Source organism: Theropithecus gelada, chromosome 17, assembly GCF_003255815.1.
Source record: "Theropithecus gelada isolate Dixy chromosome 17, Tgel_1.0, whole genome shotgun sequence".
Lineage (NCBI taxonomy): Eukaryota > Metazoa > Chordata > Mammalia > Primates > Cercopithecidae > Theropithecus > Theropithecus gelada.
The window spans coordinates 11837943-11865728 of NC_037685.1; the positions used below are offsets into that span (position 1 = coordinate 11837943).

At 38.9% G+C, this 27786-nt stretch overlaps 2 protein-coding genes across 2 annotated transcripts in view; one reads left to right on the top strand and one right to left on the bottom strand.

Annotated features, from left to right (window-relative positions):
- Positions 1-35: 35 nt before the first annotated feature.
- MZT1 (mitotic spindle organizing protein 1) lies at positions 36-19737 on the bottom strand. Its single transcript, XM_025363984.1, has 3 exons — positions 19398-19737; positions 10437-10582; positions 36-1872 (listed from the first exon to the last, which is right to left on the bottom strand). The coding sequence occupies exons 1-3, from the start codon at positions 19474-19476 to the stop codon at positions 1849-1851; spliced, it is 249 nt and encodes an 82-aa protein (XP_025219769.1). The 5' UTR covers positions 19477-19737; the 3' UTR covers positions 36-1848.
- Positions 19717-27786, top strand: part of BORA (bora, aurora kinase A activator) — a 26332-nt gene continuing 18262 nt past the window's right edge. Inside the window, 5 exon segments of the mRNA XM_025363983.1 lie at positions 19717-19836; positions 19838-19882; positions 20774-20941; positions 23144-23250; positions 26851-26896. Of these exon segments, the coding sequence (XP_025219768.1) occupies positions 19717-19836; positions 19838-19882; positions 20774-20941; positions 23144-23250; positions 26851-26896 (486 nt within the window).

The following is a 27786-nucleotide window of genomic DNA, read 5'->3' on the forward strand; positions in this document are numbered from 1 at the left end:
AGTTGAATTAACAAAAGCATATATTAAAACAAAAGTACAGGCCAATACCACCAAAATGGTTTTATTTTTGTCACTGACAACAAGCACAACACTGCAATTGTATCATTATTTTGTTTAGTTTCGTAAATATTACTTAAGTGTGCATTAAAAATATATGTTTACATTTTTAAAATGTGACACATTAAAGAAGTCCTCTGTAAACACGATCCCTTCACAATGTATTTTCCTGCTTTGTTTCATACATAAATAACTTAATCTACAAAGTCATAAATAATACTATCAACTCTTATGGTCTGGAAGTATATACACATTTTGGAGTTTGACAAAAGTATTATTTATGATTTTATAAATAACACACAGTATTTGTAGTGTTTATTATCAATCAAATGACTTTTTACAAATTCCTACTGTCTCCTCAACCAGTTTCACCAGTAACAGACCTTCCAAGTTTACTTGGTAAAGATGCCAGACATTTAAAAAGTCAAAATGGTCAAAATTCTAGATTAAAAAAAAAAATAGCAGAGAAGGTTGCTATTTAAGTATTACTAAATCTTAATAAAACCTCTTCAGCTTGTATGAAAAACAAAAAATGCTACTAAAGAGTGAATGCTTGTACAATCATATAAATGGTACCCAACAAAATCTAAAATTTAAGAAATAATAACATCAGATTAAATCCATATTAGTTTTGCAAAAAAAACTCCACTGAGATTCTGTTACAGGAACAGAATCAATACTATTCTACATTTTCTAAAATTTGTTTTTGAATCTTCACTTGATGAGTTAAAATTTTAAGGGCAAAAATAATGACAAACAAAAACCCATACTTAAGATTCCTAATACAGAACATTTGATTGTTTAGTTTTGTTTAATGACTGCAAATCCTTATTTCTTCAAACAATAGCAAATATCTTTTGAAACACATCACCCATCTAATAATTTATTAAATAACCATTCAAGATTTATTAGGTAAGCACTAAAATTACTTTTATGTAATAAAAGTAACTAGGAATTTTGCATGTTTGCTATGTTTCATTTTACAAATTATTTTTTTAGTCCTCTCTAGGGTATAAAACTTTAAGAAAACATTCTCAACTAACATTCTCATTAGATGTAAATGACTCAAATTACAAATAATACTAACCTAAGCATTGTCATTACTTTTAAAATCCAAGTTTCTCAAAGTTTAATTTTTTACTCAATACAAAAATGACCTGGTTCACACTATTAGCTGCCCAACAAACTGTTTAAAAAACTAAAAATTCTTTGTTAAGGAGCAGATTACAAGAAATGTTTTCCATGCTCTTATTTTAAAAAACAAGATTCTGATATAATAATGAATCTAAATCAAAATTCACGAATGGTGGCTGAAATCCTGTCAGCTTTCAGCCCAATACAATATAAATCCACAGTTATAATGCATAAACAATTCAAAATTAAAGTTTATAATGGAAATGTCAACAAGTCATAACTACTACACATTACTACTGATGGGTTCTACTATACTTCAACCAGGCACAGCAGATGTGCACATCTGATAGACAGACTGCTTAGAAAATTAAAGCCATCAGAGCTATAAATAAGGAATATATAAATATGAACATAGCAATGCCAAAGCATTAGAGCCATTAAAAAAAGTGAATAAGATGTGATGTAAACACATCTGATAGTTCTCTCTGTAAGTCACTTTCCACTGATTTATAAAGCTATGGTTTTATAATTCTTTTAAAAAGGAAAATTTTTCTACACTGCTGCATGCAGTAATTTCATTGTACATTCTCAACTACAATGCCATCTTCAAATCCTCTCGCACAGCTTGACATATCTCATCAGAATTTCTCCAGAAAGTCAGCTTGTCATATTTTCAGCAGCCTAGAACAAGAAAGTAAGATTCATTACAATAAAACCATGCAAAAAGAGGCATCATGAAGATAAATTTGTCAATACTGCACTGTCATTAACAAACAACTATTCCCCATATAACAGAACCACTTTTATCATGGTAATGCAGTGCTTTTCATGTTTTGCTATACATCAGGACTACCTCTTGAATGTACAGTTAACAGTCCACAGGCTAACAGTGGAATAAAATAATGGTTAAAAGCATATAAAACATAATGCTACTTGAAACATTAACCTATGGCAGACCTGTTCCCACAGACTTCATTAGTTTGTCTGTTTCTGTATGTTTCATTTTAGTAAAAGGGATTAAGAATGAAAAAGACCTTTCATGCTACAAGGCGGAGAGAATAAGAGCAAAAGATGAATAATGAACATCTTATCTAATCCTGTCTCATCTACACCCTAACTACTATTCTTTCCTAGGTGATTCTGAAAAAATTCCAAGATATCATATCATCAATAAATGCTTTGATACGTTATTTCTAGAGACTTAAACAAATCACCATACTATTATCCTACCTAAAAAATTTCTTAATGTCAATACAAAAAGATATAATTTTAAATAAGTTTAAGTTTAGAAATACATGTTAGTCTTTTAATTCATTTACCTTTCTAACTCCTTTTTATAAGACCTACTTACACAGGGACACATCACAGATTTACACTAAAGTATTAGTATTTTACTAACAGTCCAGGACATCTGTAAGAGAAAGGGCAAGGCTTAGTCCACAGGACTCCACCATAATGGTATAACTTAAGACAATGGGGTACTAAAATAGAAGATACAGGAAAGTAGGTTGTGCTCAGAACTGCTCAAATTAAAATATGTAGATGATGCTTACACATAAATCCTAGCACTACGGAGATAATATAAAAATTCAATGTCAATAAAGAATCACTAATAAAATGCACTTAATTAACAGTCCTATTTATGCTGTGGGAGATGCGCATAAGGAGATGCTCATTACTGCTGTTGAGTAACTTATGTAATTAGGGAGATACATAGCTAGCTACTTTTACTATAAATGACTTAGACCACATCAATATACAAATCTGTGAAAGTAAAAAGCAAAAAAATTAACAAAAAAGTTACTATTTTCTACACAGTCAACTAAAGAGGAAAAGAAAAAAGTAATGTCTGAGACTAACAGTTTTTTGCAACATTTCAAGATACCCTTGATTTGTTATTCTACATATTCCAAAAAAGAGACAATAAATACCATACAGTGAAATTCTAAATACCAGGAATTCTAGATAAAAATAGAACACAGCAGGAACAATTTCTCTTTACCTTAATTTTAAAACCAAAAGAAATTAACAAAAAAAAAAAAAAAAGAGAGAGAGAGAAGTTCATGAGCAGCAATCACACAAGGCAAGGAGAAGAACCTTATGGGTATAAAGCCAATAAAAGGGTGGTCAAGGAAAGGCAGATGTGGCTCAGAGTAGCTCTAAATCCACCAGCTCCCCAAGTCTGTCCCAAATGGCAATAACAGAGAACAGACTTTAATCCAGGGAGAAGCAAACTGATGAGTTATTCTTTTTCAATTCACTGAAATCACGTATAACACTTTTACTTTTAAAATAGCATGATACCATCTGGAATGATGTTCACCAAACATTATTGCAGGTTATCTCTTTGGTAATCTTGAGTGATTTTTTTTTATTTTTTGTATTTTCTGAATTAAATATCTTAAAATTATAAGGATGCATTACTTTCATAAAAATTATACAGATTATGTAAATTACTTCCAAAAAAAAAAAAGTTCTAATAAACACTTGTTCGCTAGAAACTCCCTAGTTGTTGCTGTTGTTATTTTTCACTCTGTTGCCCAGGCTAGAATGCAGTGGCACAATCAAAGCTTACTGCAGCCTCAAATGCCTGAGCTCAGGCCATCCTGAATAACCAGAACTACAGGTGTGTACCACCATATCCAGCTAATTAAAATAAATGTTTTGTAGAGACGGAGTCTTGCCATGTTGCCCAAGGCAGTCTTAAACTCCTGGCTTCAAGTGATCCTTCTGCTTTGGCCTCCCAAAGTGCTGGTATTACAGGTGTGAGCCAGCACGCCTAGCTGAAACACCCTGGTTTTATTGAGATGTTGCTATACTGTTTCTAGATCATAGGAGAAATGCATTTTAAGAGGCTTCGTGTATATAAGAGACAGATTTTCCATTCAAATAGTCAACACTTTCTGATTCTGTGTATCTTAATTACTGATTTTTACCTCCCACATCTCATTATGGCCTACTGGATGCAGAATAACCAGTATGCTAAAAGCTGAAAAAGCTGTGTTAAATTGGCATTTCTGAACTGCCTATCCTAATATCTCAGCTTATATTTTGCGTAAGAAAATGCTATGCCAAAGCACTTGTCAGTCACCTGCCTCAGATAGGTTTGACTCTGTTTCTCTTACATGCACTCAAACTGTAGTACAAAACAAAAGTATCTTCCTATTATATTAATTCCCTTTCAAACTCAAGCACAGTAAAACAAAAACTCTTACAGTTGTGGCAGATGTGTACTAAATAATTCCTTCCCTCAAAAATTTCAGAAATACACTGATAAAATACTATAATACTCTTTTTTATTTTTATTAAAAGAGTTATTAGATAATATTAAGTCAGGGAATGTGCCCATGCTAAAGCCCAATGACTGTTTTGTTTCTAACAACTTCATCTTTTCCTAAACTGCTGGCTCAGGTATTCTTGAGATTTTACTGGAGGAGAAAACTTAGTAGTTAAGTAAACAGCTCTGAAGTCAGAGAGCCCAAGTTCAAATCTCAAGTCAATCACTAACTGTAAAGCTCTTGAGGTAAGTAAATTAGTCACCATAAGCTGCAGTTTCCTTAGCAGTAAACTACTAATAGTAGCATAGGATGAGTATCCCTTGTCGGAAATGCTTGGGACCAGAACTGTTTCTGATTGTTTCTGATTTCAGATGTCCTGAAATTTTGGAAAATTTGCATTAAAGTTGTCCCTCGGTATCCATGGTGAATTATTAGTTTCAGGACTTCCCATGTCACCCACCTCATAGACTAAAGTCTGCAGATGCTCAAATGCTTTATATAAAAGGGCATAGTATTTGCATATAACCCACACGTATACTCCCATATACTTTACATCATCTCTGGATTCGCTGTGATACCTAATACAATGTAAACGCTATGTAAATAGTTGTTATCCTGTATTGTTTAGGGAGTCATGACAAGAAAAAAAGTCTGTACATTTTTAGTACAGACACAACCATCTTTCCCCTTGTTCCCCAAATACTTTTGATCCACAGCTGGTTGAATCCATGGATACAGAACCCACAAATATAAGAGGACTGACTGTACTTGTTGACTGAGCATCCCTAATTAGAAAATCTGAAATGCTCCAATAAGGATTTCCTTTGAGTGTCATGTTGGTACTCAAAGTATGTCAGATTTTGGAGCATGTTGGATTTTCAGATTACGAATGCTCAAACTGTAGTAGTTATCACTGTTGTAATGATGGAGATAATGCCAGTAAAGCCTGTAGAACATACGGTCTAGCATGAGAAAAGTATTCATATAAATATTAGCTATTCTTGTTATTCAGTTATTTTTCTTTCTGCCATATGAAAGCCATAGGTTTGAGTTAAAAAAGAAACTTCTGTATCTAAATAGGGGACACGTGCTGATAGCCAAGATAATGGGTAAAAGGCCTAGACAGCATTTCAGAGATCTAAGAGGCAGCCCTTCTCATGACAGGCCCCGAGGCCTAGTATCAGGACCTAGAGCAAAGGTCATGCATGTTATGCTTTAGCAAAGAACTTGGCTGCATTGTGTCCATGTCCTAGGGTTCTGTGGAAGTTTGGACTTGAGAGTGATTTAGAGTATCTGGTGGAAGAAATTTCTAAGCAGCAAAGTGTTCAATATGTCCCATGGCTGCTTCTGACAGCATATGCTCAGATGCATGAGCAAAAAAATAACCTAAGGCTGGAACTTATACTTAAAGGGGAAGCGGAGCATAAAAGTTTAGAAAATGTGCAACCTGTCCATGTGGTAGAAAAGAAAAACCCATTTCCAGGAGAATTCAAGGGGGTTGCAAAGTAACCACTTGCTAGAGAAATTTCCGAATCTAAATAGGAGACAAGTGCTGATAGCCAAGATAATGGGTAAAAGGCCTAGACAACATTTCTGAGACCTAAGAGGCAGCCCTTCCCATTACAGGCCCTGAGACCTAGGATAGAATGGTTTTATGGACCAGGCTCAGGGCCCCGCAGCCCTCCACAGCCTTGGGACATTGCTCCTTGCATCCCAGACACTCCAGCTCCAGCCATGACTCAAAGTGGCCCAGGTATAGCTCAGGACTCTGCTTCAGAGGATCCAAGCCATAAGCCCTGGTGACTTCCATGTGGTGTCAAGCCTGTAGGTGCACAGAGTACAAGGGCTGAGGCTTGGCAGCCTCCACCTAGATTTCAGAGGATGTATGGAAAAGCCTGGGTATCTAAGCATAAGTCTGCTTCAGGGGTGGAGCCCTCATGGAGAACCTCTACTAGGGTAGTGCAGAGGGGAAATATGGAGTTGGAGCCCCCACACGAAGTCCTCACTGGGGCATTGCCTAATGGAGCTGTGAGAAGAGGGCCACCATCCTCCAACCCCAGAATGGTAGATCCACTGACAGCTTGTACCCTGAGCCATGAAAAGCTGTAGGCACTCAACAATGCCAGCCCATAAGAGCAGTTGCGGGGGCTTAACCTTGTAAAGCTACAGGGGCAGAGCTTCTTAAGGCCTTGGGAGCACACCCCTCCCACCAGTGTGTCCTGCATGTGAGACACAGAGTCAAAGGAGATTGTTTTGGAGCTTTAAGATTTAATGACTGCCCTGCTGGGTTTGGAACTTGTTTGGGGCCTGTAGCTTCTTTCATTTGGCTGATTTCCACTGCTTTGGGGATGGAAATGTTTACCCAATGTCTATAATCCCATTGTATCTTGGAAGTAAATAACTTGTTTTAGATTTTATAGGCTCATAGGTGGAAGGGACTTGCCTTGTCTCAGAACTTTGGAGTTTTGAGTTATTGTTGGAATGAGTTAAGACTTTGGGGGACTGTTGGGAAGGCATGATTGTATGTTGCAATGTGAGAAGAACACATGAGATCTGGGAAGGGCCAGCGAGGGAATGATAGTTTGGATGTGCGTCCCCACCCAAATTTCACTTTGAAATGTAATCCCCAATGTTGGAGGTGGGGCATGGTGGGAGTTGACTGATTCATGGGGGCAGATCCCTCATGAATGGTTTAGCACCATTCGCTTGGTGTTGTACTCACTATAGTGAAGGAATTCTTAAGAGTTCTGATTACATAAAACTGTGTGGCACCTCACTCTCTCGCTCCTGCTTTTGCAACGAGACGTGCCTTCTCCCCCTTTGCCTTCCATAATGATTGTAACCTTCCTAAGGCCTCCCCAGAAGCAGATGCCACTATGCTTTCTATGCAGCCTGTAAAACCATGAGCCAATTAAACTTCTTTTCTTTACAAATTATCTGGTCTCAGGTTTGTTTATTTATTTATTTAAGACGAAGTCTTCCTAGGTCGCCCAGGATGGAGTGCAGTGGCGTGAATCTCGGCTCACTGCCACCTCCACCTCTTGGGTTCAAGTGATTCTCTTGCCTCAGCCTTCTGAGCAGCTAGGATTACAGGTGCCTGCCATAATGCCTGGCTAATTTTTATATCTTTAGTAGAGATGGGTTTCACTATGCTGGCCAGGCTGGTCTTGAACTCCTGACCTCAAGTGCTCTGCCCAATTCAGCCTCCCAAAGTACTGGGTGTCAAGCCTGTACTGGCTTGAGCTACCAAGCCCAGCAGGTATTTCTTTATATCAATTCAAGAATGGACTAACACAGAGTCTACCATAAAAGTGAGGATAGTAGTTACTAGAGGGGAGAGCAAGAGGGAAAGGTTAGTGATTGGGGAGGGGGCAGAAGGGGGATTATCTGGTGCTGGCAGTGATGGTTGCATAGATATTCTCTATATGATACATTTTAGCTCTATAAATGTGGTTTACCCTTTTTAGTTAGATTCAATAATCAAGAGATTTTAAAAAGCACAAAAACAAACCTAAAGAACTCATTGGAAAATAATCAGAAAGATATGTAAACTGCATGTTTTAAATAGTTGTTTTCTTAAAGGTAAGAAAAAAGAGAAGTCACTTTGTATCAGGTATCAGAAGGTTTTGTTTGTTTGTTTTCCCCTCCATTGACTGTCTTTTCTGTGAGCCCACGTTTTGGACAAGTTTTAAGATGAACTAACTTAAAGTTTCAGTATTCAAAGTGAGTTAGTGCTAAATAAAAAGGGAAATAAAATCACAAGCTTTTAAATCAGAAAGTCTGTGCAAGAGAGAATAGGATATGTTTTTAGTTGCCAATCTGAGCAATTAAAAGGTAGTTAATTTGAATTTGAAGAAAGGTGGCCCTCTGGGAGCCTGGTGGCAGCAGCAGCCCCCTGGTCCCTGAGGCACTCTTGGAGTCACTTCTTCCTTTTCTTGAAGGATAACACATGGGCTCACAGCTGAGCAGCTCTATCAGCCACTGTCCTGTCTGAGGAATCCCAGTAATCTGACAGCCTTCTTTCACTTCATCCTGTCCAAGCTGGTAGTGTTTGTGCTGAGATGGCTGACTGGCTCTATCACATACCTAATCTCTTCACAAAAGTCTAGCCACACTCTTAGCCCTGTCTCCAGAACATGTTATTCAGAGAGGCTGAGAATTTTCTAAATTCTCAAATGCTAGTTCCTTTTCTCTTAGCAGGTCCTTACTCAATTGCTCATTTGTGTCACATTATTAAGCAACAAAAAGAAATCAGGCTACACCTTCCACAATTTGCTTGGAAATTTCCTCAAAGAAATATCCAAGTTCATTTTTACATATTCTATTTTCCTTCCAACAGTAGAACACAGTTCAGTCACATTTTGTCACTTTCTTTTTTTTGAGATGGAGTTTCGCTCTTGTTGCCCAGGTTGGAGTGCAATGTTGCAATCTTGGCTCACTGCAACCTCTGCCTCCCGGGTTCAAGTGATTCTCCTGCTTCGGCCACCCAAGTAGCTGGGATTACAGGCATGTGCCACCACAACTGGCTAATTTTGTATTTTTAGTAGAGACGGAGTTTCATTATATTGGTCAGGCTGGTTTTGAACTCCTGACATCAGGTGATCCACCCACCCTGGCCTCCCATAGTGCTGGGATGACAGGCGTAAGCCACTGTGCCTGGCCCATTCTGTCACTTTCTAACAAAGATCACCTTTCTTTTAGTGTCCAATAAATGTTCCCCATTTCCATCTGCGTCTTCACTAAAAGTGCTTTTAACATTTATATTTCTAGCAACATTCTGATCCTAATGTTAGTCTCAAAAAAGCCCTGAAGCTTTCCCTATAGCTCTCTTCTCTTCTTTCTGAGCCCTCACCAGAATTGCCTGAACATTCCTAGTTCTACAAACAGTTCCTCTTCAAGGAAATCTAGTCTTTTTCTATCAAGCACCTTAAAACTTTCCAGTCTCTATCCAATACCTAATTCCAAAGCCACATCCTCACTTTTAAGTATTTGTTATAGCAACACCCCACTTCCCAGTACCAAAATCTGTATCAGATTTCTGGGACCGCCATAACAAAGTAACCACATTAGGTGGGTTAAAACAACAAAAATCTATTTACAGTTTGAAGGCCAGAAATGCATACATATTATACATAATTAATCAAGGTATTAGCTGGGTCATGCTCTCTGACAGTTCTAGGGGAGTATCCTTCCTTGCCTCTTTCTAGCTTCTTGTGGCCACAGAAAATCCTTAACTTTCCTTGGCTGTTTGTGTCCAAATTTCTCTTGTCTTATAAGGCTACCAATCATTGGGTTGGGATCTACCCTAATCCAGGATGACCTCATCTTAATTTGATTATATCTGCAAAGGCATTATTTCTAACTAAGGTCATATGCATTGGGACCAGGGGTTAGGACTTGAATATACCTCTTCTGGAGCAGGCACAATTTTACTCAACAAATAGCACAATTCTAAAAACAGAGACTTCTAGGAAAATGTAACATGGTCCATGGTAGTAGTAATTTCTTTTTTGAGATGGAGTCTTGCTCTGTCGCCCAGGCTGGAGTGCAGTGGCACCATCTCAGGTCACTGCAAGCTCCGCCTCCCAGGTTCATGCCATTCTCCTGCCTCAGCCTCCTGAGTAGCTGGGACTACAAGTGCCCACCACTATGCCCGCCTAACTTTTTTGTATTTTTAGTTGAGACGGGGTTTCACCATGTTAGCCAGGATGTTCTTGATCTCCTGACCTCGTGATCTGCCAGCCTCAGCCTCCCAAAGTGCTGGGATTACAGGCGTGCGCCACCGTGTGCAGCCTGGTAGTAGTAATTTTTATGATATGAACATACGCTATTAAGCTCCTGGTCTCCTGGTGGTGTTGGATGTTAGTTTAACCTTGTTTAGCCAGGATGTTTCCCATAACTTCATCATTAATCATTTTTCTAAATAAAAACATCTTTATTTAGAATGAACTAATAGGAATCTCCAACCTTTAGTGCTTCAGTAGCCTTGCGAAGCTCCTTAATAACCGACGATAAAGCTTCTGGGTTAATTCCTTGTTCACAAAGCCGTACACAAATAGACAGAGTTTCCATATCTAAGCCAGTATTCAAAATTCTTGAAATCTCAAGCAGAACTGAAAAAAGAAACAAAAAGAAACTTTTTAAAAAAGGCTTACATCATTTAAAAATATGCACATAGTACTTTCATTAATTTATATATCACTGCACAATACCAAGGAATTAGCATAGCATCCCAGATTTTGGAAATCTGCATGTAATACTTTCTTGCCTTTACTTAGTTTTAGAAACTTAAATATAAACTTACACTTCCCTTCACATAACTGCCTTTTACATTTTGGTATATATTCTGGCACTCATTTAATATCTAACACATATCCACCACACTTAGGATAATTCTGAACGCTTGCTTATTTTTTAGTATTCTTTTAAAATGCAGTTTAACTAGTTAGTTGCATATTGTGCCATTTTATGGAAACGCTACATTTAACTGCTCTGTTACTTTAAAAGTTAGGCTGCTGTCATGTTTCCCCCATTCAAATATTGATAAGAATCTGTACATACTAAATTTTATTTCATTAGGATACATTTCTAGAAGTACAACTGTTCAGTCAGTAATATACATATTTAATTTGCTGAATTGACGTACAATAGTCAAAAAAAGTAATGTACATATTTAAGGCTTTAAAAGCGTTTAGAAACTTTTATGACAATTTGACAGTGTAAATCATGTCTGTTGAATCTAATAATAAAAATGAAACTTTATATTTTTTTAAACTTCATTTGTATAGTACTACATTTTATTGTAGTTGATAGAACTCTTTGTCTTTTTTTTTTTTGAGACGGAGTCTCGCTTTGTCGCCCAGGCTGGAGTGTAGCAGCTCACTGCAAGCTCCGCCTCCCCGGTTTATGCCATTCTCCTGCCTCAGCCTCCCGAGTAGCTGGGACTACAGGCGCCCGCCACCTCGCCTGGCTAGCTTTTGTATTTTTTAGTAGAGACGGGGTTTCACCGTGTTAGTCAGGATGGTCTCGATCTCCTGACCTCATGATCCACCCAACTCGGCCTCCCAAAGTGCTGGGATTACAGGCTTGAGCCACCGCGCCCGGCCGGAACCCTTTAACATGAGAAGCACAAACAGAGAAACTTGGTTTCCAAAGTGATTTTCTGAATCCCTTCCATTACAGGTTGTAAGTACACCGGTTCCACTGAATTTTGTTTTATGATTGCTTCCCAGAGAGTATTTAGAATATTTTAAGTCAACTGTCAACATATTATTTATTGTTTCCTATATCATTTCCCCTTGGCATTATGCTTAGAAAGTTATTCCTCATGCAAAGATTATATCCACCAGTATTCTCTTCCAGCACTTGAAAGTTTATTTCCCAATACCCCCCATAAGTATTTATCTCCCTGGAGTTTGGGTGGAAAATAGGATCTAACTTTTCCTCCCAGAAATGAGCCAGTTGCCCCAGTAAAATTTATTGAATGACCTAAGTTTTCCGTACCCAACTGAGATGCCACCTTTATCCATAGTAAATTCCCATATACCTACAAATTTGTTACATGTCTATCTTTTGTAAAGGCAACCATTTAATTACTAACTTTATATTGCATGTAGTAGGGTAAACATTCCATTGTCATCTTTCATTTATATAAGCCCTTTTATTCTTTGGATGAACTTAAAATTTTTCATTAATTCTCAAAACAAATTCAAATTGGATTCTGATTAACTGTATAAAAACTACATATTATTTTGGGAAGAATGGACAAGTTATCAATATTTAGTCACCCATTAATTTAAGTCTAAGTCTTTCTGAAAATTCTTATAGTATTTATCATGTTCATGAGATAGGTCCCTCCCATTTTTTTCATATCAGATATTCACTTTCATCCCTAGAAGTTCAATTTGAATCGGGCGCAGTGGCTCACGTCTGTAATCCCAACACTTTGGGAGGCCAAGGTGGGCAGATCACCTGAGGTCGGGAGTTTGAAACCAGCCTGATCAACATGGAGAAACCCCGTCTCTACTAAAAATACAAAATTAGCCGGGCAAGGTGGTACATGTCTTTAATCCCAGCTACTTGGGAGACTGAGGCAGGAGACTTGCTTGAACCCGGAAAGTAAAGGCTGCGGTGAGCCGAGATCGCGCCATTGCACTCCAGCCTGGGCAACAAGAGCAACTCTGTCTCAAAAGAAAAACAAACAAAAAAGGTAGTTCAATTTGAGTGTTAAAAAAAAAATGTCTTCCATGCGTCTGCTAAACTGTTTGGAGATATAGAATATGGTTCTGATGCCCTTGTCTGCTAATTCTAACATCTGTGTGATCAGGGGGATGTTTATTACGATTGACTGAATTTTTCACATCATGGGTCACACTGTTCTGCCTTGCATACCTGGTAATCTTTGACTAGATGCCATGTACTCAGAATTTTACTTAGGTACAGGATATTTTTGTATTTCTATATTCTTGAGCTTTAGAATGAGATACCGTTATCTGGAAATGGTTTGATTCTTTCAGGTATTACTTCTTAGATCTGTTAGGCAGGACCAGAGCCCTGTTTAGCACAGGACTAATTATTCCCCTTACGACTGAGGTAAGAATTCTGAGTACTCTATCCAATGTCTCACGAATTACAAAGATTTCCATTCTGGCTGATAGTTACAGGTACTATCCTCAGCCCTATGTAAGCATGGTGCACTGTTCACTCCAGTCGTTCTAGATGGTTCCCTCCCAGTTTTCTGAGTACTTTCCTCACACATCTGCTAATCAGTGCTCTGAATACTTAAGGGGCACACTTCTACAGATCTCCAGCATTTTTTCTGTGCAGTTCTCCCCTCTCAGGTATTGTTATTCAAACTCTACCTGCCTTGGTCTCCTAGGTCTTCCAAACTCCTTCAGTCTTCTAAATTCACTTCAGTGTGTCCACTGGGTTCCGCCTGGGTTCTCCCTGCTATACTGAGGCCTGGAACTCTCTGAAGGCAGTGAGCTGGGGCAACCCAAGAAATCACTTTGCTTGTTTCCTGTCTCTAAGGGATCACTGTACTCTGATGCCTGATGTCCAGTGTCCTGAAAACCATTGTTCTGTATGCTTATGAGTTTTCTTGGTTGTTTCAAGCAGAAGCATAAATCTAATCTCTGTTACTCCATCTTGGCTGGAAGATGACAGCCCTTCTCATTTTCATTTCTTCAGTTCTTATATTCCAGTTTACTGATACTTTGCTCTTCAGCTGTATCCAGCTGGTTATTCACATGATCTGCTGAATTTATTTCAATACCTTTTAAGATTTCCAATTTCTCCCCATAATCACTTGTTTTATAACTATTATAGTGACTAATTTCACAGCTGTTGATCCTGCCTTCATCTATTTAAGGCTATATTCTTAAACTGTATTTGAGATTGCTCTATTATCTCTATTTCTTGAAGTATAAGCAAGCAGCAAAAGATAGTGGTTAGGAGTGTGATCTCTAGAGGCAGACTACCTGTGTTCAAATTCTAGCTGTAGTATTTAGTAGGCAAGTTACTCTCTCTGTGCCTTATTTCACCATTCTCTAAAGTGAGGATAAGAGTACCTATTTTAAAGGATTAGTGTGAGAATTAAAGGATACACTGAGAATGGTATCCATTTGTTTTGTGGAAACTGCCTTGCAGTCCTTTGGAATGATGCTTGACATACGGTAGAGCTCAATAAAAGAGTTCCCTGTTACTACCACTTTCCCTCTTTTTCATTTTCCATGTTAGTTGCTCATGTTTTTCATCTACCTTACGTGCTTTGTCATTCTTGGCTGAAAACTCATCTTCCATAGATTTATTTTAGGTATCCTGGACTGGTGACACATTCTAAGATAGGAAGCTGTACCCTAGCCTTAGGCCTCTAGATCAGGCCTTGTAGTATTTTTGGTTCAGATCCAAAAAACACATGGACGGTGCTTCTCAATCTCTGGCTGTGACAAATGGCACATTTCTGACTCCCAGCTTCCGTGAGGCAGGGTAGCATGCTTTGTCAGGTTCCATTCCCGACAATTCCCTGTTGTGGTTCCCATGTGCTCCTTTCTTTTGGGGGAAACCTCTCTTTTCCTAATCAACGGAGACTTCCCTTCTTGCTTTTGAACAGGTCTATCCTGATACATTTTCTTACTATTTTCTATTATTTTTATACTCTTAGAGTTTCAGCAAGTGCTCAATCTACCATACTGAATCTTCACTTTATTTTTGACTGTCTTCATAAATGGATTCTACTTAGCCCTTGTACATTCTAAGTGGTTACCATCAGTATACTGGAACACTACATATTACACTTTTTAATCCAGTCACCTTGATGAATTCTATGATGCTTCTAACAGTTTTTCAGTTGATTCTCTCCCTTCTCTGTCCAGTTTGTTCTCTTCATGGTAGACCCCCCACCTATAAAGGCTATGCTTATTCCTGACTTCATGCCTTTGTTCATGCTTTTCTCCTCTGCCTTTTATCCTCCCTTCATATAACTCAATGCTGTTTTCTTAGTTCATCTCATCTTTGGTATTTCTTCTTTAAGCCTTCTTTTCAAATGGACACCTATTTTTACTTCCTATTTTTACAAATCACCTGTAATCAAAAACTATTTCTTTAGTGCCCACTATATGATTAGTAAAGGTTGAACACTCCTAATCCCAAAATCTGAAATGTGAAATGCTCCAAAATCCAAAACTTTTTAAGTACTGACATAACACCATAGTGGAAAATTCCACAGCTCATATAATGGATCAAAGTCAAAATGCAGGTGCTCAATACACAGCTCATTCAGCATCCCTGAGGGGAAAAAAAAAAAAATTACCTTCAGGCTATGTGTATAAGGCATATATAAAACATAAATGAATTCTGTGTTTGGACTTGGGTCCCATCCCCAAGATATCTCATTATGTATGTGAAAATATTAAAAAAAAAAAACCTGAAATCCAAAACATGGTCCCAAGGTTTTTAGATGAGGGATAATCAACCTGTAACTGTATGTATTTTGTGCCTATTATGCTACTGCTGCAAATACAGTTACGAACAAGGTAGATATGGTCCCGGTCCTCACAGATATTAGTCCAGGAGGAGAGATAGACATTAAAGTAATAACTGATTCCAGATATAAGTAAAATAAAGAAGAAGAGTGGAATACTTCTGAAACAAATTACAAGGGCATCTTACCAAGTTTGGAAGGACACAGTGTTTAGCAAAGACTTGTCTGAAGAAGTGACAATTTCACTTACACATCAAAGGTGAGAAGAAATCAACCAGACTAATACAGAGGCAGAAGGAAGGGTGATGGGTGAGAGCAAAGAAAACAGCTTGTGTGATGGTTCCTACACTAGAGGGAACTTAATAAATTCACAGACCTGAACTGCTATTGTGAAGGCAATGTAATTAATGGGGTGAATGGGTATAAACTATGAGATAAGTCCTAGTGAAGATCTTAGAACTGTGGAAAGCTATTGGAAGATATAAAATAGGAACATGAATAGATCAAATTTGCAATTTAAGGACTTTTTGGCTGAGTATCAAATGAATCTTTAAAAAGTCCAGTTATATCACAATTTTGATAAAAGACGGGTGGGTAGTATGATCAGGAGATATTTAGCCAACCTGAAATGAGTCAAGAATTGAAAGAGCTTAGGGAAGAACAGGAGGCAGAGAAGGTGAGAAAGCAAGACAGACTTCCAGATTTCTTTCTCAAATGTGCAACTGGATTGATGGTGGTAGCATGGACTACCTGTTTCTTTTGCTGGCACTGCCTTGCAGTGCTAGTCAAATGGAATATATATACCACAGATTCTCTTAACTCCTTTCTCTATAATGCGTTTCCTTTTTTTTTTTTTGAGATGGAGTCTAGCTCTGTCACCCAGTCTGCAGTGCAGTGGCGCAATCTCGGCTCACGGCAACCTTTGCCTCCCAGGTTCAAGCGATTCTCCTGCCTCAGCCTCCCAAGCAGCTGGGAATACAGGTGCCTGAGCTTACTACTACAAATATATATACTACTATATGTATATGCACACACTATATATATGTATAGATATATATACTATATATAGTAGTGTATATGTATATAGTACTACTATATATACACTAAAGTACTGTATATATATAGTACTACTATATATATACTATATATAAGTACTAAAGTATAGTATTACTTTATATATATATATAAAGTAGTGCTACAGGCCGGGCACAGTGGCTCAAGTCTATAATCCCAGCACTTTGGAAGGCCGAGGCGGGTGGATCACCTGAGGTGAGGAGTTCGAGAACAGCCTGGCCAACATGGTGAAACCCTGTGTCTACTAAAAATACAAAAATTAGCCAGGCATGGTGGCGGGCGCCTATAATCCCAGTTACTCCAGAGACTGAGGCAGGAGAATTGGGTCCTATCCCCAGCTTGAACCTGGGAGGCAGAGGTTGCAGTAAGCCAAGATCACGCCACTACACTCCAGCCAGACTCGGTCTCAAAAAAAAAAGTAGTGTTATGATAAAGACTCTCGTAAGGAATAACTATCAAAATTAAAATTCAGATGCATAGGATGATTTGAGAGGAAAACAAAAATTAAAGTATAAAGCAATCAACAGAGAATACCTAACATATCAAAAAACTGAAAAGCAAAGGAGGCAACCATACACAGTGGGTTGGGCGGGGGGTGTTGTTGAAAAGGCACGACTATTTTAAGAGAATGCAGAATTTTAAGGATATAAGGATAAAAGCAAAGATCTCATGCAGACCTTATTCTAAATAGGCAGGGATAGTTCTTTTCAGAGTGAGCTACACAGATAACTGATTAATACAAAGTCAGCCTGCTGCCTCCCATGTCTTTAACAAAATCCTTCCATTTCATGATCAAAATGCAAATGTAGCCAAGAGTTCTGCAATTCATATGACTTAAAGGGGGGTTCACAAATCCTGCCATTGAGGGGAGAAATGGTACTCAAAAAGTTTTGAAAATTTCACTTTTGATCTCACGGGTTGATTTAAATACTGTGAAACACCACATCCTCTCTCCTTCATTTTTTGTTTTACTTCACTTTTTCATGTTCTTATTCTCTCTATAATCTTCATTTTACACCAGGTTTTCTCAGAAAAGATCTTGATGATGTAGCCAACACAAATCATCAGTTCTCAATTGTACATCAGTGGTTCCACCAGAGAGAAAATGTGAGTTTTCTATTCAAATAGGATCCTACGGCCATATACATAAGGAACCTAAGTACAGCTAACATAAGAAAATAGGCTAGAAGTGAGGTCTTATACTCTACCTTTTTCCAAGGAAACATACAAGATAGTAAATTTTTATACACATAGACACACACACACACATATATATACACATGCATAAATTCACTTACAAAATAAAACTAGTAAGTGTTGATACATCGAAAAGGATATAAAAATAGGCTGAATATTAACATTCTCAGAAAAACAGCAAGGTAGATACTGAACAAGTGAAAAATTAGATGCAAAGTCTCTAAAAATGTAATTCTTTGAAAAGGAAGGAGCAGCCAGTGTAGAAAAAGCCAGCAGCCCTTCTGCAGGGGCTATGTAAGAAAATGAGGCCGGGTGTGGTGGCTCACACCTGTAATCCTAGCACTTTGGGAGGCCAGGTGGGTGGATCACCTGAAGTCAGGAGTTCGAGACCAACCTGGCCAACATGGTGAAACTCCGTCTCTACTAAAAATAAAAAAAAATTAGCTGGGTGTGGTAGCGGGCACCTGTAATCCCAGCTACTCCGGAGGCTGAGGCTGGGAAGAGTTGCCTGAACACAGGAGGCGGAGGTTGCAGTGAGCTGAGGTTGCACCACTGCACTCCAGCCTGGGCAACCACAGCAAGACTCCATCTCAAAAAAAAAAAAAAAAGCCTACAGTGAAGGAGAAAGAGATACAGGAGTGAGAATTTCGTAGGGTTATCTTTTAACAGAGAGGGAAGCTGACGTAAGTAGCCTCTGGAAAACGTCTAGGCCCACTGCAAATGACATTTAACATCGATCAAACACTCATAATACAGGTGGATGTGAGTAAAAAGGAGACAAAGGAGACTACAAGAGAGATGACATCAGAAATAATATAAAAATAATTGATCATCTTTGATATATTTTTACATGGTTGTCTTATTTAAATATTCACAACTCTTGGAGGCAGGATTTTATTTTAAACAAACAAACAGGCTCAATGTTTAAGTATCTAGTCCAAGCTCACCACAGGGTTATAAAGTGGCATTAGAGGGTGGAGAGAAGGTAACTGGCAAGACACTAATTTCGTGTTCTGCAACGCTTGTGTAGGCTTCACACACACGTGCCTCCAGGGCCGAAAACAGGCGACACCCATAGCACTTGGGCACTGGCGTCACCCGCTTCAAGAGAAAACTAGGATAATTCTGACGAAGGGGGGAACTTACTCATTCGCAGGATATTAAAGGCCGCCTACTTAAGTGCGAAGAACACGAGGCATAGCGGTGACCAAACACGGGGCCCCTGTCCCCGCCAGGATCCCAACCTTGGGGATCCCAACCTTGGGGACCCCCGAGGCGCCCTGCGCGGGAATCCGGTGGGACGCGGCGCGCAGGAGGGAACGGGTGTACTGGGTGGGGTGGGCGTGGCGCTGTCACCGCAGGAGATCAGGCGGGTAGGGCGGACCTGGGACGCGGGATAGAGGGGGCGCGGCATTCGCGCGAGAGGGACGCGGTGCGCAACCGGCTGACTAGGGGGCCGCAACGCCTGGCGCGCGCGACAAACTACGCAGCGGCGGAGACAACTCTCAAAGGATAGGGCCATCAGCCCTGCGGCCCTGGCAGGTCCCTTCCAAAGATCTTCGAAGATGCCGTTTGGGGCACGAAGGGGACCTGAAGTCCTCCCCAGGCTCAGCTCCGCCTGGGGGCCTTGGCTCTGGGAAGGCAGGCAAGGTAAAAGGAGCGCAACTGACACTCACCGTCCATGGTCTCCCGCACCGCATTCAGATTCGCCGCCGCGGCCGCCGCCGCCCCCCCAGCGCCGCTGCTACTCGCCATGGCTAAGGCCGAGGGAGGCGGGAGAAGGGCCTGACCCGGAACTGGAGCGCCTTCCTCTCTCCCGGGCAATCACACGGCGCGTCTCCGCTCACGCCGGGCAGGCTCCGCCCCTCGCGCTCGCCGCCGGCGTGAGGCTGCGTTGATTTGAATTTGGAGCCTCGTTCCTCTGCGCGGAACGTGGAGCGAGGAGTTGCTATTCGAATTTTCTACGCGGCCTCCGTGCAATTGGTTGGTTCGCGGATGGCGGGACGACGCGATTGGCCAGTCGCTCACAAGCCCCGTGCCCTGGTTGGCCCAAGACAGCGCGGAAGCGGGGAGTTAAAGAGTCTGTGCCTGACGTGGAAGCTGGCTTGGCCCCCGGGAGCTCCCTGGAGTCGGTATTGGGGGCTTCGTTTTGTACGCACCGGTAGGTAGGTTTTTTATGGTCCCTGACCTTTCCTCCTGTCTGAATGGAGAGGTTTCTTTTCCCAGCTCCTGACTTGCCTGCCCGCTGGCCCCTGGTTAATGGAGCAGTCAGGGAGTAGGTGCGGAAGACAGGGGCACCAGAAAGAGTGGCCACGTAGGGTTGGGGGCGACGCCTCCTCGGCGCTCCGTCCGAGGAAGCCGGCTGCATCTCAACCTTACAGAAGTAGACTCTTCTCCACCCCACCCCGCCAAGTTGTAGCCTCCTTTGATTGGAAGTAATGCAGAGTCGCTTTCTATCCTGGGAGGGGTGAGGGGGAGGTCTTGGCGAAAGGAGGATTTTTGAAGGAAAGGGGACTCAAGGCAGTTAATTTCCTAGCCCCTGTCAATCATACTTCTCTGGCTAGGACTCATGTGTAAGAAAGGCACAAGCTTCTGCATCTCTTACCTGCTTGCTACAAAGAATTGTTTAATAGCAACTGTAGTTGGATGGGGTATCCGAAGAATGTTCATAGTGTTGAGACGTGAGATGGTGAATTAAAAAAAAATTGTAGCTATAAGTCCTTTAGTTGAGAAGAGATTTGTGCCTGTTGTAACCTTTAGATCTGAATTCATATTTGATTGCTGCGTATAAGCCACTTCACTTCTCTGAGCTTGTTAATTCTTTCACAAAATAATATCACTAATAACTTACTGCTATAGCTTTCAAGGTTATTTCGAGGATCAGTTGAGAACATTTATATGTGATACTTTTTTCATAAGCTGTATCATAGCCCCAAGAGTGTTAGGTTTTGAGTTGTTTTTGTGACACATTTGTCGAATACATTTTAATAGGTAAAATTAATATCTATGGGACTTTGTAATTTTAACATATGTACTCTTGATTTCTCTTTAGTTTTCTCTCTGTGCTATGGGAGATGTCAAGGAATCAAAAATGCAAATAACACCAGAAACTCCAGGAAGGATCCCTGTTTTAAATCCTTTTGAAAGTCCTAGTGATTATTCTAATCTCCATGAACAAACTCTCGCCAGTCCTTCTGTTTTTAAATCAACAAAATTACCAGTAAGTTATTCCTGACTAGTGTTTACAACTAATTTTAAATGTAAATAATTACAAATAATTTTAAATGTAAACATCTGTCTTTACAAGGTAAGGAGGAAATACATGATGGAGCATATATAACTGCAATGTACTTTTAAAAATTGTAGTGTTCATTATAATCTAGTGGTTAGGTTAATAAGTTAGCTAGAAGTTTGTTTTTTTTTTTTTTTTAAGTTCAAGAACAACATATGTTAGCTTCCTGCAGTTGTGGGTGTAGCTACATTCTGTGGTTGATGATATAGCTGCTAATACATTAGAGAAGAAGCTGCATCATCTAATATTCTGTTCTCACTTATCTGGCAAACATTATTTGAGTGTTGCTATGTGTCAGATACAATGCTAAGCAGGGATTACGCTGTGAACAAGTTAGGATCATTAGGCACAAATCCTTAAGGAGGTTATACTCCAATGTAGGAGTCACAAACTTTCTGTTAGGGGCCAGACAGTAAATATTTAAGCTTTACCGATCATTTGATCTCTGTCACAACTACTCACTTCTGTCTTGAATCACAAAAGCAGCCATAGGTAATGTGTAAAGAGATAAATGTTACTCTGTTCCAATACAGCTTTATTTATGGACACATTTGAATTTCATATAATTTTCACATGTCACAAGATTTTTTTTTTTGTTTTTTTCCCCCAACCATTTAAAACTGTCAAAATAATTCTTAGCTTGCAATCTATTATAAAAAGAAACTACCCCCTATTTTAATGTGTTAGACTAGACTATTACTCGTCTAATACTAGACAAGTAATATTAGGACAGTGTGATAGGTGATTAGTGCTTAGCACAATAGTAATATGAAGGAAAAGTGTTTTTTGGGATATTAGAAAAGGCTTCATCACTTTATCTTTTTTTTTTTTTTTTTTTTTTTTCTGGTAGAGATGGGATTTCACCATGTTGGCCAGGCTGATCTCGAACTCCTGGCCTCATGTGATCCACCCACCTCAGCCTCCCAAAGTGCTGGGATTACAGGCATGAGCCACCGTGCCCGGGTCACTTTATCTTATTTTACTGTTACTTGCTACACTGGATAAGTTCTTTTGACCTTGGATCTTTCAACCTACCAAGTTACTTAGAAAAACTGCAAATAGGGTGGCTGTTTCTGCTACACTTTCATATACGTTTCAAAATGAGCAGGTATGTACTAGTGGAAGGTCGAGCAGTTTATATTGGGTCATTTCATCAATCTGACCTTATGATTTCTAATTGAATCATATTAAAATTTATCTCTTGGTCTTACTAACAATAAATAATAGATTTACGGCAGCTTAATTCTCAAAGTTGGAATGTATGGCATCTTGCATTTTTAGGACTGAATTTGCCTAGAATATATTTCTAATTACACATTAGGATTTGGATAAACCTTTGATTCAGTTGGATGGTTGAGTACAGAAAGGCAGCACTGGTTGCCATTCATAATTATTTTAAGAATCAACTATGTTATGAGCTTTTGCAGCCATCTCCAAAGTGACTAAGGACTTTGTTTAATTCCAGTTCCTTCTTAGTGAAAGTAAAGATTTTTGATAACTGTAAGAGATTTTTAGTTTTACATGGGCTTAGTGTATCACACTGATGAGTGTTAATTATGAAAGTTTTGTATCTTCATTACTCTGTTGTGATTTTTTCTAGTATTATGTAATTCCAACCCAGGTGGAATATTTTGTTATTTTAAAAGACATACAGACTGGGCGCTGTGGCTCATGCTGTAATCCCAGCACTACCAAGGTGGGCTGATGACTTGAAGTCAGGAGTTTGAGACCAGCCTGGCCAACATGGTGAAATCCTGTCTCTACTGAAAAAAAAAACCCAAAAATTAGCTGGGCGTGGTGGTGGGCGCCTGTAATCGCAGCTACTCAGGAGGTTGAGGCAGGAGAATTGCTTGAACACGGGAGGTGGAGGTTATAGTGAGCTGAGATTACACCATTGCACTCCAACCCGGGTGACAGAACGAGACTCTATCTTAAAAAAAGAGAGAGAGAGATACAATTAAGTCAGTTGATCTAATATGATATGATTACCCTTTGCCATTTAATTTCATGGTAAAGTCAAATTTTAAAATACAACCTTTAAAATATTTTTGTATTATAAACACATTGGTTAGCATTTTGATGAACTATTTTAGTTTGCCTTTACTCATAAGCTCACTTTCTTTTGTTAAGACTCCAGGGAAATTTAGATGGTCTATTGATCAACTAGCTGTAATAAATCCTGTAGAAATAGACCCAGAAGATATTCATCGTCAAGCTTTATACTTAAGTCATTCTCGGTAAGTTTTCCTTTCTTGCACTTAAGTGTAATAACACTCTCAAGTGAAGAGAGGTAGGAAATTCTAAATGTTGAGTATTTTTCTATGTAAAGATACCAGGGAGAAAAAATTTTGATGCAGATTTCTCCTATCTAAATGAATGAGTTCAAAGAACTACATTCAGAAAGATTTTCTTGCCAACAGTTCGAGATCTGGGTAGATACCTTTTTCTTTTACAGGTTACCTTTTCCCTCTGCTACTGAGGGGACAGCTCTATACCCCTAGCACTCAGTAAAGAGAAGAGCATTTTGAAATTTGCACTTTTCTACATGGTTGTGGCTTCTGCCATTAACTTGTTTTAGTTTGTCTTTTTGATGGTTTGGGGTGAAGCAAAATGCTGTTTCATTGTTATCTATGTTTGGGGAAACCTAAAATCCCCTTAAAGAGTTAAGTAGGCTTTGAGTGGAAGGGTATCCATTAGCAACAGAGCGGTTTTTAGACATCATCCAACTGTAACAATTCACTTGGAATCTGAATTACATTTTCTAGAATTCTGCATATCACCCAGTGCAGTCTTACTTGTCACTGTGTTGTTTAGGTTTCAAGGCACTAATGTACTGCAGATTTAGTTTTTTATTACAAAGTATAAGGTCATATTATTCATTTGTAGTTTTAGGGACTCTTGTTTATATGTCTTATAGTCTGATTTTTTAATATTTGAAAAAAATCAAATACATGGTATGACCAGATTTTAATTTGCTGTCCTAAGGTAGACACGTTGTTAGTCCAAAATAAAGGATAATCCTTTTCCCTTTGACTTAAGAATTCAGTTACACAAAGTTGCACACATATTGAGATGTTCTGGTGAATACTTACTGGCTTTTCTCCTCCATCTTTTTGCTTGGTAACATGATGACCATTCATTCATAAAATTAATGTCCATCCAGAGTGTTAATAGGAAGGGAACAGAATGAGGATAAAGCATGAAAGAATTTTAACTTCAATTTAAATAATACCTTTGAGGCTGGATGTGGTGGCTCACATCTGTAATCCCAGCACGTTGGGAGGCTGAGGCAGGCAGATCACTTGAGGTCAGGAGTCCAAGACCAGCCTGGCCAACATGGTGAAACCCCATCTCTACTAAACATACAAAAACATTTAGCCGGGCGCAGTGGTACACACCTGTAGTCCCAGCTACTCGGGGGACTAAGGCAGGCGAATCGCTTGAACCTGGGAGGAAAAGGTTGCAGTGAGCTGAGATTGTGCCATTGTACTCTAGCCTGGGGGACAGAGCAAGACTCCATCTCAAAAATAAATAAATAAATAAATAAATAAATAAATAAATAAATAAATAATACCTTTGAAAGAGAAAGTGAGAATATCTAAAAACAAAGTCACAATTAGTGACTAATTTTTTGTTTCACACGAACTTAATTATGCTTAATTATTTTGTCTCATTTTTTCAATATATTGAATGATGGACAATTATTATATTGATCAGTCAAGAGATATTGAGTACTGTGAGGGACTGTAAGAAACACTGAAGAAGTGCAGGATGTTAAGAGTCAAGAGTCAAAAATATAATTAGAACAAAGTTGTAACACAACGCTTCTGTACTTACTACTAAATGATATATTGTCTGCAAAGGTTTATAAAGATAATCTTGGTGTCTCTTAGTACATAGATTTATTATATAGAAGAAGGGAAAAGAGTGGGAAAATATTCTAATTTAATTTAATTTATTAATATAATTCAATGAATGGTTATGGCTTCTACCAAGGATTGTCAATATATTCTTAACAGAGCATCTTGTTTCATCCTTAGAAACAGGCAGTGTCTTTCAGTATTTCTTCTTACATATTAGCCCTCTACTTCAATTTTTCCCATCCTATTCATGCCACCATCCACACAGAAAATTATAACTGTAAAGCATACCAGTGTAAGCTGGTGAGTCTTGGCCACGTAGGTGACCAGTCCGGAGGTCCCCTCTCCTTTGCCACCCTGCAAAGGCTCAACATTCAGGCCACACCTGTACCCATATGCATCATACTGGCGTTCAGTGGTATGCTGGTCAGGGTGCTCTCCCCTGGATGGCTTCTTAGAATCCTCTTTGATCTGACTCTAGAATATTTGGCCACATTGATTTTTACTGTTTCCAGCAATCACCTGAGTATTTCAGGTTCTCAAAGTCCCTCTGATGAAGTAGCAAAAGGTTTCTGAACGCAGTAATCCTAGTTCAGAGCTTACTTGCTATTTGCTAAGCTTATTATGTGCTGCCATTTTGACCTGGTTAAGACCATGACAAGATCAAGAGAACCACTGATAAGATGAAGAGCCATTAAGATGAAGAGCCATTTTGTTATCCTCAAAATGGCTACTGTTCAAGCTGGGATGTGTGGGTTGATACTGTAGTTTATTTTCTCATAATTCTCCCACTTGAAAAATCTACTTAATTTCTGAAATGTGTACATTCTCATATGAGCTTTATTAAGCCATGAGCAAGTTTATATGTAAAAAAAAATTCACACCCTGGAATACTGTGTAGCCACGAAAAGAATGAGATCGTGTCCTTTGCATGGACGTGGATGCAGCTGGAGGCCATTATTCTTAGCAGACTAACACAGGAACAGAAAACCAAACACCTCATGTTCTCACTTAGAAGTGGGAGCTAAATGATGAGAGCACGTGGACATATAGAGGAGAACAGTACACACTGGGGCTGGTGGAGGGTGGGAGGAGGGAGATCAGGAAAAATAACTGATGGATTCTAGGCTTAATACCTGGGTGATGAAATAATCTGTACAACAGACCCCCATGACACAAGTTTACCTGCATAACAAACCTGTATTTGTACCCCTGAACTTAAAGAAAAAATTCTGAGACAAAATAATTGTAAATTATAAAAAAAAAATGTCTTACCAATTTATTGATGGAAGGCAAGCATTCTTTCCTGTAATAGAATAAAGAAGTGGTCCTGGAAGGCTAACTGCTGAGTCCTTGGCAAGTATATGCTTTGTGCTTGGGACCCGAAATTTTATATTAAATCTTGTAGCTGAGAAGTTTATGTTGCAGTAATTGCAGATTGTATCAAAGTGAAAAAAAGAATTCATTTGGAAAAAATGTTATATTGTCAATGTTTTATTTCAGATTTAATATTTTTGACTGTTTAGAACTGTGATAACTATCCTCATCTATTTTACAGTAAAAGTTGATGCTAAAATTATTGCCATGATAAACTTGTTATAATTGAAGAGAAAAAATTTGGACAATTTTTAGATGTATGTTGAATTAAATACTTCTTAACTTGTATTAAGGGACAAAGTTTATCAAATTTATATTTTTAAAAGCAATTTAATATCAATGTAAGTCTTTTGAAATAAAGCATCATTCCATTCAAACTTTGAATGGAAAAGAGGGATGTAAGCCTAATAGCTAACTGTTGAATTTCAGAATACTGCTATTTACTAAATGTTACAAGATACCACCAGTATTTATTATAAAGTGAGCTTAACATTTGCCAGTTTGCAGTGGAGGGAGATTATTTCTTTGAAAGGTTATTATTTTAAATGTTCATAAGCTTAAGTAATAGCATGGTTATTTTTCTTCTTTATCTTTGTATAGAATAGATAAAGATGTGGAAGACAAAAGACAAAAAGCCATTGAAGAGGTAACTTAAACTGTTACTGATCATTAAACCAGTTAAGCATCAATTCTGCATGTACATCACTTCTTTTAGGAAGACATTCTTCAAATCCTTCACTGTCCCATCTCCCCACAAAGCCCTTCACAGTCCCAACTATATAAAGCACCCTTCTGTACTGTCCTAAGACCTATAATTTCCAGCTGTCCCAGTACCTTGCATACATAGTACTTGTATACTATTGTAATGATCAGTTTAGTGTTTCTCTCCCCTAGATGCAATCTTTTTTGGCCAATACTGTACTTCATCCTTTCATTCTCAGGACCTAGCACAATCTGTCTTCCTTGTGCCTTCAAAATATTGATTAGCACAAATTTGTTTCAAGTTGGAGTTTACGTAGAGGAAGTTGAATATTCTCAGGCCTTCAGAGTCTAGATTGGCATTGGGAATGGCTTTATCTTTTTTTGTTAATACTTTGGATTTTTAAGACATTCATGAAATAAAATCTCTTACTGTTAAGCAGGAAAGGTATATCATAATGTAGGCTTTTAAAAAAATAAAAATAAGTTTTTTGCTTTTTTTCTGTCTGTTCAACTGCCTCTCTTAGGATCTAAATAAGGGTTATTATTATTATTTTTCGTTTTTGAGATGGAGTTTCACTCTTGTTGCCCAGGCTGGAGTGCAATGGCGTGATCTTGGTTCACCACAACCTCCGCCTCCCAGGCTCAAGTGATTCTCCTGCCTCAGTCTCCCGAGTAGCTGGGATTACAGGCATGCACCACCACACCTGGCTAATTTTGTATTTTTAGTAGGGGCGGGGTTTCTCCATGTTGATCAGGCTGCTCTCAAACTCCCAACCTCAGATGATTTGCCTGCCTTGGCCTCCCAAAGTGCTGGGATTACAGGCGTGAGCCACT